The sequence below is a fragment of the Leucoraja erinacea genome, unplaced genomic scaffold (genome assembly GCF_028641065.1).
Source record: "Leucoraja erinacea ecotype New England unplaced genomic scaffold, Leri_hhj_1 Leri_64S, whole genome shotgun sequence".
NCBI classification, from domain to species: Eukaryota; Metazoa; Chordata; class Chondrichthyes; order Rajiformes; family Rajidae; genus Leucoraja; species Leucoraja erinaceus.
The window spans coordinates 19,615-36,537 of NW_026576564.1; the positions used below are offsets into that span (position 1 = coordinate 19,615).

Below are 16,923 nucleotides of genomic sequence, written 5' to 3' on the forward strand. Positions count from 1 at the left end.
AGACTCTAGTGGGGCTGAAGGGCCTGTTTCCAAGCTGTGACTGTCTCCTGCTGGCAAGCAGCGTGCAACAGGCAAGTACACTGTAGAAGGCAGAGTGGTGGAGGGACTGAGGGGGTCAGACAGCGTCTGTGCCTCAGAAATAGACGGGTGATGTTATGGGTCTGGTCTGGTCTGGCCTGTCCTCGTGTGTTCTGCAGCTGCAGCCTCCTGTGTCTCCGTCACACCGCACCCTGGACTCAGTCTGTCTGCTCTCCCCCCCCCAGGAAGGAAGGCATCGAGGCCCGGCTGGTGAAGCGGGGAGACTACAGTGAGGAGACGGTGCGATGGGCAGACGCCATCGTGTCTGCTGGAGGTAACGGCAGCTCCCAGTCTGGGTCTGGTCTGGTCTGGCACAGTCTGTGCAACACACTGTCACTGTCATTGTGCCCGCACTGACACGCCCTTCCCTGCCCATCCAGTAGTGGGCAGTGCAGGGCACACACTGTAAATACCCCACATTGCCCCCCCCCCCCACACACTGTAAAAACACCCCCACACACTGCCCCCCCCCCACACACACTGTAAAACCCCACACTGCCCCTCCCCCATCCCACACACTGTAAACACCCCACACTGCCCCCCCACACACACACTGTAAATACCCCCACACTGCCCCCCCCCCCCACACACTGTAACACCCCACACTGCCCCCCCCCCACACACTGTAAACACCCCACACTGCCCCCCACACACACACTGTAAATACCCCACACTGCCCCCCCCCCCCACACACTGTAAACACCCCACACTGCCCCCCCCGTCACACACAGTGTAAAAACACCCCCACACTGCCCCCCCCCCACACACTGTAAAAAAACACCCCACACTGCCCCCCCCGTCACACACAGTGTAAACACCCCACACTGCCCCCCCCCCCCATCACACACACTGTAAACACCCCACACTGCCCCCCCCCACACACACACTGTAAACCCCCCACACTGCCCCCCCCCCCCCATCACACACACTGTAAACACCCCACACACTGCCCCCCCCGTCACACACTGTAAAAAACCCCACACTGCCCCCCCCCCCCCACACACACACTGTAAAATACCCCACACTGCCCCCCCGTCACACACACACACTGTAAATACCCCACACTGCCCCCCCCCATCACACACTGTAAATACCCCACACACTGCCCCCCCCCCACACACACTGTAAACACCCCACACACTGCCCCCCCCCCAACACACACACTGTAAAAATACCCCACACTGCCCCCCCCCCACACACACACTGTAAATACCCCACACTGCCCCCCCCCCACACACTGTAAATACCCCCACACCTGTAAATACCACCACACTGGCCCCCCCCCCACACTACTGTAAACACCCCACACACTGCCCCCCCGTCACACACACACTGTAAAACACCCCACACTGCCCCCCCCCCACACACACTGTAAAACACCCCCCACACACTGCCCCCCCCCCCCACACACACACTGTAAAACACCCCACACTGCCCCCCCACACACACACACTGTAAATACCCCCACACACTGCCCCCCCCACCACACACACTGTAAACACCCCCCACACTGCCCCCCCCCGTCACACACACACATACTGTAAACACCCCACACTGCCCCCCCCCCCCCCACACACTGTAAATACCCCACACACTGCCCCCCCCGTCACACACACATACTGTAAACACCCCACACTGCCCCCCCCCACACACTGTAAAACACCCCACACTGCCCCCCCCCCCACACACTGTAAACACCCCACACTGCCCCCCCCCACACACACTGTAAACACCCACACACTGCCCCCCCCCCCCACACACACACTGTAAAAACACCCCACACTGCCCCCCCCCCCACACACACTGTAAACACCCACACTGCCCCACCCCCCCCCACACACACTGTAAAACACCCCACACACTGCCCCCACACACACACTGTAAATACCCCACACTGCCCCCCCCCACACACACTGTAAACACCCCACACACTGCCCCCCCCACACACACACTGTAAACACCCCACACTGCCCCCCCCCCATCACACACACTGTAAATACCCCACACTGCCCCCCCCCCCCCCATCACACACACACACGCATTTGTTGATAAAGTTGGCATTTGTTACATTTCAACATCGGCAGTCTTTGATTGTGTTCATACTCTGGATGTTTATTTTTATTTTTTGAACGGAAGTATTTGTATAATTTAAAAAAAGGGTCAGACACAAAGTGCAGGGAGGGAGGGAGAGAGAAAGGGTGATGTGAGAGAGAGAAAGGGAGGGAGGGAGGGAGGAGAGGGAGACAGAGAGTGACAGAGAGAGAGAGAGGGAGGGAGAGGGAGAGAGAGAGAGAGAGAGAGGGAGGGAGGGAGAGAGAGAGGGAGGGAGAGGGAGATGGAGGGAGGGAGGAGAGGAGAGGGGTGTGTGGAGAGGCAGGGAGGGAGGGGAGCTCTCTGCTGTCCAGTACGTGCAGGGTGCGTGGGGATGAAGGAGGGAGGCTCTGCACCCCCCCCCCCCCCCCCCCCAAGTCCGTCCTGTGTGATGCATAGGAAAGAACTGCAGGTGCTGGCTTACACCAAAGATAGACACAAAATGCTAGAGTAAGTCACAGGCAGCATCTCTGGAGAGAAGGAATGGGTGTCATTTTGGCTCGAGTCTGAGGATGGACCTCACGTCACCTGTTCCTTTTCCCTGACCTGCTGAGTTACTGCAGCATTTAGTGTCTATGCACAGGGTAGGTGACCTCCTGTGTGTGCTCCGTCACTCACCACTGTTGTCCTCTTGGCTGGGCCTTGCAGGGCACGAGGGGCGGGGAGGAAGGAGGGAGGGAGAGAGGGAGGGAGGGAGGGGGGGGAGGGGGGAGGAAGGAAGGAGGGAGGGAGTGAGTGGCAGAGGAAGGGAGTGGGGACTCTCTCCCCTCTGGTCCATGCTCTCTCCCCCACCATGCTCCGTCACTGACCTCCATAGATGCTGCCTCACCCACTGAGTTTCTCCAGCATTTACAATACAATACGGTTTTATTCGTCACATTGCGCATAAAGTGCAAGTGAAATGAATTTGCCAGCAGCGGTACAATGATAAAGAACACACAATACACAATAAAACTGTAACATAAACATCCACCACAGCATTCATCACTGTGGTGGAAGGCACACAATTTGTCCAGTCCTCCTCCATTTCCCCCCGTGGTCGGGACCTCAACCCTCCACAGCCGTCGCTGCTGCGGGCGTCCAGATGTACAGACAGGTAAAAGTCCAGGTAAGTCCAGAGTCGGCTCTTCCCCACTGGAGACCGTGGCTTCAGGCTGGTGTAGGCCGCAGGCCGGCGGTCGAAGATTTAAAGTCCCTGCCCCGCCGCAGCCAGAAGCACCGCAGTCTGCAGGGCCGGCGGTTGAAGCTCCCCTCCAGGGGTGATGGTGAGTCCATGCCGGGTCCGCGGTAGAAGTTGGCCGCGGGCCGGCATTCGGAGCTTCTTCTTCCCCCACGATGGGCTGCCGGCCAGCGAAACGGAGCACTTCCCTCCGCCCGCTCCACGGCGAGAGTCCACGCTGCACCCGCCGCTGAAGCCCCGGGCGCGTCTCCGGGAAAGGCCGCCCGATCCTCGCTGTTAGGCCACGGGGGAGGCGACATGGAAAAAGTCGCCTCTCCGTGGAGGAGGCGACCAAAGCGGTTTCCCCCTCACCCCCCCCACACAAGACACACAAAGAAACATTAAAAACACACTTTAAAACATACTAAAAAAAATTTAAAAAGTTGAAAAAAAACAACACGCTGCTGACAGGCCCCCGGCTTGCAGCGCCCCCACCAACCAATCTTTGTCTACCTTCGATTTTTCCAGCATCTGCAGTTCCTTCTTAAACTCCTGACCTCTTGGCTGGTCCCTGCCGGGCACGAGGGGGGAGGGAGAGGGCGGAGGAGGAGGGAGGGTGGGGGGGAGAGAGGGAGGGAGGGAGGGAGAGAGAGGGAGGGAGTGGGGGAGGAGGGGAGGGGTGGGGGGGGGGGGTGAAGGAAATATGGAGTAGGGGCTCTCTCCCCCCTGGTCCGTGCTGGCTCCTCCCGCCTGCTCCGTCACTGACCACTGCTGCCCCCTGCAGGTGACGGGACGATGCTGCTGACGGCCAGCAAGGTGTTTGGGCGCCACAAGCCCGTCATCGGAGTGAACACAGACCCCGAGAGGTAAGGCTGTTGCGGGCACAGCCCCCTAACTCCCCCTCCTGTAGCGCCCCTTCCCCCCCGCAGGTCCAGCCTGCCCAACCTCTCCCCACATCTCAGCCCCTCCAGTCCAGGCAACATGATCCTCAATGTGATGCAGTCCAGTCCCATCTCACACGTCTGACCTCCACAGGAATACTCGCCCAACGTTCCCTCACAACACATGCCTCCTGGCCCATCTCTCAATGCATCTGCACAGCACTCTCTCCCCCAGTCTCCCATTCACTGAATGGCCCGGGTGGGGGTGAAGGTCCAGGTGGGTGTTTGTGTGTTTGCTGGTGCTGCCTGCATGCCTTGCCCACTGCCTCCAGAACACTTGGACAAGAGAGATACCTACGTCACACTCCCGTTCATAGACTACAGCTCTGCAGTTGTATAGGGCTCTGGTGAGACCACATCTGGAGTATTGTGTACAGTTTTGGTCTCCTAATTTGAGGAAGGACATCCTTGTGATTGAGGCAGTGCAGCGTAGGTTCACGAGATTGATCCCTGGGATGGCGGGACTGTCATATGAGGAAAAATTGAAAAGACTGGGCTTGTATTCACTGCCGTTTAGAAGGATGAGGGGGTTCTTATAGAAACATATATAATTATAAAAGGACTGGGCAAGCTAGATGCAGGAACATTTTTCCCAATGGTGGGCGAGTCCAAAACCAGGGGCTTAGAATAAAGGGGAGGACATTTAAGACTGAGGTGAGAAAAAACGTTTTCACCCATAGAGTTGTGAATTTGCGGAATTCCCTGCCACAGAGGGCAGTGGAGGCCAAATCACTGGATGGATTTAAGAGAGAGTTAGATAGAGCTCTAGGGGCTAGTGGAGTCAAGGGATATGGGGAGAAGGCAGGCACGGGTTATTGATTGGGGACGATCAGCCATGATCACAATGAATGGCGGTGCTGGCACGAAGGGCTGAATGGCCTCCTCCTGCACCTATTTTCTATGTTCCTACGTTTCTGCCTTTAACATCACTATACCATCCAAGCTCATCACCAAACTAGCGCGACTTGGTGTCAGCGCTCATCTCTGCAACTGGATCCTCGCTCGACTTCCTGACCAACAGTGAGGATAGGGGACAAATTATCCTCAACACTGGTGCTGATAAGTTCTCAGCCCCCTCCTTTACTCCATGTACATCCACGACTGTGCAGTCATGTACAAAAATAATTCAATCTACAAATTGGCAGATGGCACCACCATTGTGGGCCGTATATCAAATAATTCTGACACAGACTACAGGGAGGAGATGGAGAACCTGGTGTCCTGCTGTTGAGACAACAACCTTCCTCTCAATGTCTGCAAGACAAAGGAGATAGTGATGGGCTTCAGGAAGTGAAGCGGTTCACATGCCCCAGGTTGCATTGATGGTGCCAAAGTAGAGATAGTTGAAACTTCAAGTTGCTCGGAGTCAATATCCCCAACAAGCTCTCCTGGACCACCCATATTGAAGCAACGACCAAGAAAGCACACCAACGCCTCTACTTCATTAGAAGGCTGAGGAAGATTGGCAAGTCCCCAACAACTCTCACCAACTTCTACAGATGCACCACAGAAAGCATTTTATCAGGATGCATCACAGCACGGTTTGGGAACGGCTCCATCCTAGAAATTGCAGAGAATTGTGGACGCAGCCCAGACCATCACACAAACCAACCTCCCTTCCATTGACTCCATCTACACCTCACGCTGCCTCGGCAAGGCCAGCAGCATCATCAAGGACCAGTCCCACCCTGGCCACTCCCTCTTCTCCTCTCCCATCCGGCAAACAGTATGGAAGTGTAAAAACACACATCTCCAGATTCAGGGACAGTTTCTTCTCAGCTGTTATCAGGCAACTGAATAATTCTACCACAACTAGAGAGCAGTGCTGAAGTATTATGTACCTCATTGGTGACCCTCGGATTTTACGGGCTTTACCTTGCACTAAACGATATTCCCTTATCATGTGAATGGCTCGATTGTAATCATGTATTGTCTTTCCGCTGACTGGGTTCGTACTCAACAAAATGTTGACTGTACACGTGACAATAAACTGAAGTGAACTGAGCTGAACTCTGGTTCCTCTGCAGGTCGCTGGGACATCTGTGTATCCCCCTCAGGTACACCTACTGTTTCTCTGATGCCCTCAAGAAGCTGCGGCAGGGAGAGTTCAGGTCAGCACCCTCACCCCCCTACCCCCAGCTCCATGCCACCCATCACAGAACAGGAAAGATGCCTCACCAACCCACTCTCAGCTCCAACCTGTACTGTCCAGCAGTCAACATTCCCATCCTTTGAAAACACCTGCCCCATAAACACCACTATCATACCTGCCTCCACCACCACCCCTGGCAGCACTGACCCCTGTGTAAAAAACTTGCCCCCTGCATCTCCTTTAAACTTTGCCCCTCCTCTCACCTTTAACATATGTCCTCTAGTATTTGATATTTCCATGCTGGGGTAAAATGTTCTGACTGTCTACCCTATCTATGCCTCTCATCATTTTATATCTCCCCTTAAACTCCCACACTCCAATGCAAACTCTGACCCGCTGAGTTACTCCAGCACTCTGTCAGCATCTGCAGTTCCTGGTTTCTACAATATCCTGTGCCCTGGGGTAGACAGAACTGACCTGGGGATGGGTGCAGCCTCCCCCCCCCCTCCCCCGCTCACGCCTGTGTTCTCCCCGCAGGTGGCAGTGGCGACACAGGATCCGGGTGCATCTGGCAGGGATGGGCTTCAACCCCCGGCCCGTCGACCTGCACGAGCAGCAGCTGAGCCTGGAGCAGCACTGCAGCGCACATCGCAGCACCACCCCCGCAGCCGGTAGGTCAGTGTGGTCGGGGGGTGGGGGAAACACCAGACCCCCCCCCAGTTCGGTTCAGTTTACTTAGGTGCCACGAACTGAGGTGCAGTGAAAAGCTTTTGTTGTGTAATATCCAGTCAGCGGAAAGACCATACGTTCACAATCGATCCATTGATATAGATCGACCTGGGGAGGGGTGACCTGGTATAGATTTTATAAATACATTAGGGGAAAAGGGTAACTCGAGTAAGAGTGGGACCTCTCATGAATCAAAGTGGTCACCTCTGTGTGGAGCCACAGGAGATGGGCAAGGTCCTCAATGAGTATTTCTCCTTTGTATTTACCGAGGAAATTGGAGCAGTCACTGGAAGTGTCATGAGAGCAGTCAGTGTTATCGTTGAGGAAGTACTGAAGGTATTGTCGTGTTTGAAGGTAGACAAATCACCAGGGCCTGATCTGATATAACCAAGGACTAGAAAGGAAATTGCTGGAGCCCTGGTTGAAATTTATGAGGAGGTGTCAGAGGATTGGAGGGTGGAAAATGTTGTGCTTCTTTTCACGAAGGGCTGCAGGGAGAATGCTGGGAACTACAGGCCGGTGAGGTTAACATCTGGTGGGAAAGTTGCTGGAGAGTATTCTGAGAGTTTATATTTGGATGGGCAAGGGCTGATTAGGGATAGTCAGCATGGTTTTTTGTACGTGTCACACAAATCTGATTGATTGTTTTGAAGACATAACCAAAACGGTTGATAAAGGCTGAACTGTAGATGCTGTGTACATGGGCTACAGTAAGGTGTTCGACAAGGTTCCGCATTGTAGGCTGCTCTGGCAGGTTAGATCGCATGGGATCCAAGGAGAGATAGCTGAATGGATGGAACATTGACTCCATGGAAGGAAGCAGAGGGTGATGGTGGAAGGTTGCTTCTCAGAATGGAGGCCAGTGACTAGTGGTGTGCCTCAGGGTTGGGTGCTGGGCCCGTTACTGTTTGTCATCTACATCAATGATTTGGATGAGAACATACAGGGCAAGATTATCAAGTTTGCTGATGATACACTAGTGGGTGGTTTTGCAGATAGTGAAGATGGTTGTGAAAGTTTGTGTGTTGGTCGGGGCTGGGCTGCATTCACAATTTGCTACAATTTCTTGCGGTCTTGTATGAGCTGTTCCCAACCAAGCGTCCTGTGATGCATCCTGAAAAAATGCTTCCTACGGCCCCCATCCTCTTTCTCCAACCATTGCTCCCCCGTCGGACACCAACTTCTTCCCACCCCCCCCATCACTCCCGTCTGTCTTTGCTACCCATTCTCCCCTCCCCCACCTCAGCCCCCTCTCCTCGGACACACTCTCCTTCCCCCCTTCCTGCCCCCATCCCCCGTCTACCGTGTGCCACCGTGGGTGGGGTAGTTGTTGCTGCTCTCACTTCTCTCTCCCCGACAGTGGACGGTGACAAGGCCGGGCCGGAGCTGCTGCCCGTGCGGGCTCTCAACGAGGTGTTTGTGGGAGAGTCGCTGTCCTCGCGGTGAGTCCACCCCACCCCACCCCCCACCGCCCTCCTACCGTGCCGCACCACCCCCTACCCACCCACCGTGCCCCTCCCACCCCTGCACCCCCCTCAACCACCACCCACCCACCGTGCCCCTCCCACCCCCCACCCCTGCACCCCCCTCAACCACCCACCGTGCCGCACTCACCCCATCCGCCTCCACCGTGGGAATAACTGCACAGAGCCCCCTCTCTCCCAGCCCGGGTTTCCCCACAGTCTGCTCCACCCCCGGTCAGTAGCCCTCAGTAAGTCTGTCAAGTCACAGAATCACACAGTGTGGACACAGGCCCTCAGCCCAACTTGCCCACACCGGCCACCAATGTCCCACCTACTATATAACCATATAACAATTACAGCACGGAAACAGGCCATCTCAGCCCTACAAGTCCATGCCGAACACATTTTTTTCCCCTTAGTCCCACCTGCCTGCACTCGTACCATAACCCTCCATTCCCTTCTCATCCATATGCCTATCCAATTTATTTTTAAATGATACCAATGAACCTGCCTCCACCACTTCCACTGGGAGCTCATTCCACACCGCCACCACTCTCTCTGCGTAAAGAAGTCCCCCTCATATTACCCCTAAACTTCTGTCCCTTAATTCTGAAGTCATGTCCTCTTGTTTGAATCTTCCCTATTCTCAAAGGGAAAAGCTTGTCCACATCAACTCTGTGTATCCTTCTCATCATTTTAAAGACCTCTATCAGGTCCCCCTTAACCTTCTGCGCTCCAAAGAATAAAGCCCTAACTTGTTCAACCTTTCTCTGTAACTTAGTTGCTGAAACCCAGGCAACATTCTAGTAAATCTCCTCTGTACTCTCTCTATTTTGTTGACATCCTTCCTATAATTTGGCAACCAAAATTGTACACCATACTCCAGATTTGGCCTCACCAATGCCTTGTACAATTTTAACATTACATCCCAGCTTCTATACTCAATGCTCTGATTTATAAAGGCTAGCATACCAAAAGCTTTCTTTACCACCCTATCTATATGAGATTCCACCTTCAAGGAACTATGCACGGTTATACCCAGATCCCTCTGTTCAACTGTATTCTTCAATTCCCTACCATTTACCATGTACGTCCTATTTTGATTTGTCCTGCCAAGGTGTAGCACCTCACATTTATCAGCATTAAACTCCATCTGCCATCTTTCAGCCCATTTTTCCAAATGGCCTAAATCACTCTGTAGACTTTGGAAATCCTCTTCATTATCCACAACACCCCCTATCTTGGTATCATCTGCACACTTACTAATCCAATTTACCACACCTTCATCCAGATCATTGATGTACATGACAAACAACAAAGGACCCAACACAGATCCCTGAGGCACCCCACTAGTCACCTGCCTCCAACCCGATAAACAGCCATCCACCATTACCCTCTGTGGCTTCTCCCATTCAGCCACTGTTGAATCCATCTTGCTATTCCTGCATTTATACCCAACAGTTGAACCTTCTTAACCAACCTTCCATGAGAAACCTTGTCAAAGGCCTTACTAAAGTCCATATAGACAACATCCACTGCTTTACCCTCGTCAATTTCCCTAGTAACCTCTTCAAAAAATTCAAGAAGATTAGTCAAACATGACCTTCCAGGCACAAATCCATGTTGACTGTTCCTAATCAGACCCTGTTTATCTAGATGCTTATATATATTGTCTCTAAGTATCTTTTCCATTAATTTGCCCACCACTGAAGTCAAACTAACAGGTCTATAATTGCTAGGTTTACTCTTAGAACCCTTTTTAAACAATGGAACAACATGCGCAGTACGCCAATCCTCGGGGACTATTCCCGTTTCTAATGACATTTGAAATATTTCTGTCATAGCCCCGGCTATTTCTACACTAACTTCCCTCAATGTCCTAGGGAATATCCTGTCAGGACCTGGAGACTTATCCACTTTTATATTTTTCAAAAGTGTCAGTACTTCTTTTACTTTGAACCTCATAGTATCCATAGCTACTCTACTAGTTTCCCTTACCTCACATAATTCAATATCCTTCTCCTTGGTGAATACCGAAGAAAAAAAATTGTTCAATATCTCCCCCATCTCTTTTGGCTCTGCAGATAGCTGTCCACTCTGTCTCTCCAATGGACCAATTTTATCCCTCCTTATCCTTTTGCTATTAATATAGCTGTAGAAACCCTTTGGATTGACTTTCACCTTACTTGCCAAAGCAACCTCATATCTTCTTTTAGCTTTTCTAATTTCTTTCTTAAGATTCTTTTTACATTCCTTATACTCCTCAAGCACCTCATTTACTTCATGCTGCCTATAATTATTGTAAATCTCCCTCTTTTTCCGAACAAGATGTCCAATTTCCCTTGAAAACCAGGGCTCTTTCCAATTTTTACTGTTTCCTTTCAACCGAACAGGAACATAAAGATTCTGTTCTCTTAAAATTTCCCCTTTAAATGTCCCCCATTTCTCTTCTACATCTTTCCCATAAAACAAAATGTCCCAGTTCACTCCTTTTAAATCATCTCACATCGCATCAAAGTTAGCCTTTCTCCAATCAGTCTAGTCCCACCTGCCTGCGCTTGGTCCATATCCCCCCAAACATGTCCAATCCATGTACCTGTCCCAAGTGTCTTTTACATGTTGTGATAGTCCCAGCCTCAACTAGGTCCTCTGGCAGCTCGTTCCATATAGCCACCACCCTGTCCTCAACCCCCTGCTTTCCACTGCTGCCCAGCCTATGACTATCCTCCTGCATTGCCGTGATCATCACCCTCCATCCAGCTCACTGTCCACAAACTCACCGCCTACCAGCCCGGCCACTCCTGGGGGTGAGCGAGTGAGTGGGCTGTAGGCAGCACTAGGGTGGGCCCACCGACTCCTGACCCTGATGTGGCTGTATGTGTGCCGACAGGCCGTGCCCCAATCCCCACGCACCCAGCCCTGCCTTCTCACTCCCCAGGCCCTCCTACTATGAGATCTCCATCAACGGCGGCCCCTGGGAGAAGCACAAGAACTCCGGCCTCAACGTCTGCACCGGCACTGGCTCCAAGGCTTGGTGAGGGGGGGACGGGGACGGGGGGAGAGGTTGTGGAGGGACTATGGGGTGGGGGGAACCATGTGTGTAGGGGGTGCAGGGGAACAGTGTTGCGGGGGGCGGTGTGAGGGGTCGGGGAACAGTGTTGCGGGGGGTGTGAGGGGTGGGGGAAGTGGGGGGGGTTGAGGGGTCGGGGAACAGTGTTGCGGAGGGGGGGGGTCGGGGGAACAGTGTTGTGGAGGGGGTGTGAGGGGTCGGGGAACAGTGTTGCGGGGGGGGGTGAGGGGGGGGGAAGTGGGGGGGGGGGTGAGGGGTTGGGGAACAGTGTTGCGGGGGGGTGAGGGGTTGGGGAACAGTGTTGCGGGGGGGGGGGGGGGTGAGGGGTCGGGGAACACTGTTGTGGGGGTGTGAGGGGTCGGGGCTGTTGCCGCCACCGCACTGTGAAACACTCTCTCCCGCAGGTCATACAACATTAACAAGTTGGCCAGTCAGGAGGTGGAAGATCTGTTGGTGATCGGTGAGTGTGGAGCCAGGACATGGGGGGGGGGGGGGTGATAGAGAAGAGGAAGCCCATCCCCTGTCCCGGGTGTGGCGCCTACCTCCACCCCAAGGCCTGTTACCACCCCCCCCCCCCCCCCAGGTGTGGGCTCAATGCAACCTTCCTGCTCTGGGATCTGGAGACACAAGGAACTGCAGATGGTGGAATCTGGAACAAAACACAATGTGCTGGAAGATCTCAGCGGATCCCTACCTGAAACACCGTCCCCTCCACAGATGCTGCCTGACCCACTGAGCCTCCAGCACTTGTTGACATCTACAGTCTCTCTTGTCACTGTGCTGTGTCCACAACTCCCCCATCTCACAGCTCTGGAAGCCCTCACTGCCTGCTCCCCCCGTGCTGTTGTGGTTTATACATCATGTGCAGGCACACAGAGGGAGACAAACACAAAGCTGGCATTTATTCCCAGAGAGCTTGTGTACAAAAACATGCATGTATTGCTGAGGCTCTACAAGGCGATGGTCAGTCCGCATTTGGAATAATGTGAGCAGTTTTGAGGAATTTGAGGAAGGACATTCTTGTTATTGAGGGAGTGCAGCGTAGGTTTACAAGGTTAATTCCCGGGATGGCGGGACTGTCATATGCTGAGAGAATGGAGCAGCTGGGCTTGTACACTCTGGAGCTTAGAAGGATGAGAGGAAATCTCATTGAAACATATTAGATTGTTATGGTTTTGACACTCTAGAGGCAGGAAACATGTTCCCGATGTTGGGGGAGTCCAGAACCAGGGGCCACAGTTTAAGAATAAGGAGTAAGCCATTTAGAACAGAGACAAGGAAACACTTTTTCTCACAGAGAGTGGTGAGTCTGTGGAATTCTCTGCCTCAGAGGGCGGTGGAGGCAGGTTCTCTGGATGCTTTCAAGAGAGCTAGATAGGGCTCTTAAAAATAGCGGATTCAGAGGATATGGGGAGGGCAGGAACGGGGTACTGATTGGGGATGATCAGCCATGATCACATTGAATGAGGTTGAGAGGGAGAGATAGATCAGCCTTGATTGAATGGCGGTAGACTTGATGGGCTGAATGGCCTAATTCAGCACCATTGCAGTCTGTGCTTAATTCCTCCTTCCCATCCATCCCGCAGCTCAGTGGGGGAGCCGTGCAGCCCAGCCGCTAGAGCCAGCCTACGTGGAGCAAGGTCAGTCACACCCGCGCAGCCCCAATCTGTCCCGCGCAGCCCCCAGCTTCCCCCTATGTCCCACACACCCGCGCAGCCCCACTATGTCCCACACACCCGCGCAGCCCCACAATGTCCCACACACCCGCGCTCAGCCCCACTATGCCCCACACACCCGCGCAGACCCACACACCCCGCACAGCCCCACACACCCGCGCAGCCCCACTATGCCCCACACACCCGCGCAGCCCCACACACACCGCACAGCCCCCACACACCCGCACAGCCCACTATGCCCCCACACACCCGCGCAGCCCCCACAATGCCCCACACACCCCCGCGCAGCCCCACAATGCCCCACACACACCCGCGCAGCCCCACTATGTCCCACACACACGCGCAGCCCCACTATGTCCCACACACACGCGCAGCCCCACTATGTCCCACACACACACGCGCAGCCCCCACTATGTCCCACACACACACACGCGCAGCCCCACTATGTCCCACACACCCGCGCAGCCCCACTATGTCCCACACACGCGCAGCCCCACTATGTCCCACACACACGCGCAGCCGCACTATGCCCCACACACACGCGCAGCCCCACTATGCCCCACACACACGCGCAGCCCCACACACCACGCGCAGCCCCACTATGTCCCACACACCCCGCAGCCCCACTATGTCCCACACACACGCGCGCCCCACTATGTCCCACACACACACGCGCCAGCCCCCACTATGCCCCACACACCCCCCGCAGCCCCACTATGTCCCACACACACGCGCAGCCCCACTATGTCCCACACACACGCGCAGCCCCACTATGCCCCCACACTCGTGCACCCCCACTGCTGGACCCAGTCTTCGTGGATCGCACGGCAGAGGAGGGGATGATCCATGCCCGCCGTTATCATCACCCACCCACCCCCCCCGTACTCCCCCCCATGCTCCAGCCTGCTCTGCCCACTGTGGGGATGGGGGTTCACACGAGCTTCCCTGGACACAAAGCTCGGCTACAATCTGGAGGGGTGGGCATGTCTGTGAGGTACCTGTGTCTGAACCCCGCCCCCTGCCTGACCAATGCATGACATCATCCGTGTGACCGGTGCGTGACCTCTGCCCCCTATGCATGACCCCTGCCCCCTATGTGTAAACCCGTGCTGTCTCCACAGTCACTCAACACTACAACGAGTCGCTGATCTTTCTCCTCCCCGAGGAGCCGCGCATCTTCTTCAGCATCCGGGAGCCCATCGTCAACCGAGTCTTCACCCAGCAGCCTGCAACCCGCGGCTTCACCACCAAGTGGGTACCACATCCCCCCCCACTGACCCCGTCCCCCCCGCACTGACCCCGTCCCCCCCCACACTGACCCCGTCCCCCCCCGCACTGACCCCGTCCCCCCCCGCACTGACCCCGTCCCCCCCGCACTGACCCCGTCCCCCCCCGCACTGACCCCGTCCCCCCCGCACTGACCCCCCACCCCCCCCGCACTGACCCCCCACCCCCCCTACACTGACCCCGTCCCCCCCACACTGACCCGTCCCCCCCGCACCTGACCCCGTCCCCCCCCCGCACTGACCCCGTCCCCCCCCGCACTGACCCCACCCCCCTACACTGACCCCGTCCCCCCCGCACTGACCCCGTCCCCCCCGCACTGACCCCCCCCCCCCCCTACACGTGACCCCGTCCCCCCCCCCCCCCGCACTGACCCCGTCCCCCCCACACTGACCCCACCCCCCCCCCCCGCACTGACCCCGTCCCCCCCCGCACTGACCCCGTACCCCCCCGCACTGACCCCGTCCCCCCCCGCACTGACCCCACCCCCCCCGCACTGACCCCGTCCCCCCCGCACCCGCACTGACCCCGTCCCCCCCACACTGACCCCACCCCCCGCATGACCCCCCCCCCCCCGCACTGACCCCGTCCCCCCCCCGCACTGACCCCACCCCCCCCCCGCACTGACCCCGTCCCCCCCCGCACTGACCCCCGTCCCCCCCACACTGACCCCGTCCCCCCCGCACTGACCCCACCCCCCCCGCACTGACCCCGTCCCCCCCACACTGACCCCCCACCCCCCCGCACTGACCCCGCCCCCCCCGCACTGACCCCGTCCCCCCCGCACTGACTCCGTCCCCCCCCCGCACTGACCCCGCCCCCCCCGCACTGACCCCGTCCCCCCGCACTGACTCCGTCCCCCCCGCACTGACCCCACCCCCCCGCACTGACCCCCCGCCCCCCCCGCACTGACCCCGTCCCCCCCCGCACTGACCCCGCCCCCCCGCACTGACCCCGCCCCCCCCCGCACTGACCCGTCCCCCCCCCGCACTGACCCCACCCCCCCCCCGCACTGACCCCGTCCCCCCCCGCACTGACCCCGTCCCCCCACACTGACCCCGTCCCCCCCGCACTGACCCCACCCCCCCCGCACTGACCCCGTCCCCCCCCACACTGACCCCGTCCCCCCACACTGACCCCGCCCCCCCCCCGCACTGACCCCGTCCCCCCCGCACTGACCCCGTCCCCCCCGCACTGACCCCGCCCCCCCCCGCACTGACCCCGTCCCCCCCGCACTGACCCCGTCCCCCCCGCACTGACCCCGTCCCCCCCGCACTGACCCCACCCCCCCCGCACTGACCCCCGTCCCCCCGCACTGACCCCTTCCCCCCCGCACTGACCCCGTCCCCCCCACACTGACCCCCACCCCCCCCGCACTGACCCCATCCCCCCCGCACTGACCCCACTGACCCCACCCCCCCGCACTGACCCCACCCCCCCGCACTGACCCGTCCCCCCGCACTGACCCCACCCCCCCCCCGCACTGACCCCACCCCCCCCCGCACTGACCCCGTCCCCCCCGCACTGACCCCCCCCCCGTGGACATGTGGTGGTGTGAGGTGGGTGTGGGTGTGGGTGAGAGGGTGCGGGTGTGGGTGGGGGAGGTGAGGGTGTGGTAGTGGGGGTGAGGGGTGGTGTGGGTGAGGGTGTGTGGGTGTGGGGGTGAGGGGGTGCGGGTGTGTGGGTGGTGGTGAGGGGGTGCGGGGGTGTGGTGGTGGGGGTGTGTGGTGAGGGGTCCTGTACCCGGGTGTGACGACCCCTCTCTCTGCAGGTTGGCGGTGAGATCGCGGTGCTGGGACGCCTGCATGGTGGTAGACGGCGGCACCTCGTTTGAGTTCAATGACGGGGCCGTGGCCACACTGACGGTGGACGAGGACGATGCTCTGTGCACGGTGTTGCTGGAGGAGTGAATGTGGCCGCATCACACCATGCACTGAGCTGGCCGCGGCCTGGCCCGACCCAGCGACCCAGCCCAGCTGCCTGACACCCACCGCAGGGACACACACATCCCTGGCCCTGCTGGCATCACTCAGCCAGCCCGGCCCAGCCGGCCAGCGGTGTTTGCTCAGGAAGCTTTACACTGGACTACAGCACTGACTCCAGTGTCTGGGGCTCTGCTCTGCGGGAGCCAGAGTGCAGCAACTTTATAATCAGGGGTAGAGCTAAATAAAACATCATTTTACAATCAACCGTGTGGCATCCTGGGCTTACTGCAAACTGTCCCCCAGAGACCACCTCTTCCTGCTTCCTACCCGTGTCACTCTCCCCACAATCCCACCTGTCCCCCATTCAATCATGGCTGAACAAGTGTTGCATAGACGAATGTGAAGATGTTTATTG

General features: G+C 57.1%; 1 protein-coding gene across 2 annotated transcripts; it reads left to right on the forward strand.

Annotated features, from left to right (window-relative positions):
- Nucleotides 1-263: 263 nt before the first annotated feature.
- nadk2 (NAD kinase 2, mitochondrial) lies at nt 264-16,772 on the forward strand. 2 transcript variants are annotated; one of them, XM_055631091.1, is made up of 10 exons: nt 264-352; nt 4,113-4,194; nt 6,297-6,380; nt 6,899-7,032; nt 8,451-8,532; nt 11,444-11,587; nt 12,028-12,083; nt 13,210-13,263; nt 14,421-14,550; nt 16,355-16,772. In XM_055631091.1, exons 2-10 carry the CDS (start codon nt 4,124-4,126, stop codon nt 16,491-16,493), a joined length of 894 nt encoding a protein of 297 aa, XP_055487066.1. In that variant the 5' UTR covers nt 264-352; nt 4,113-4,123; the 3' UTR covers nt 16,494-16,772. The 2 variants fall into 2 exon arrangements, with proteins under 2 accessions (XP_055487066.1, XP_055487067.1); XM_055631092.1 differs by having other exon boundaries at nt 11,492-11,587.
- The last annotated feature ends 151 nt before the right edge of the window (nt 16,773-16,923 follow it).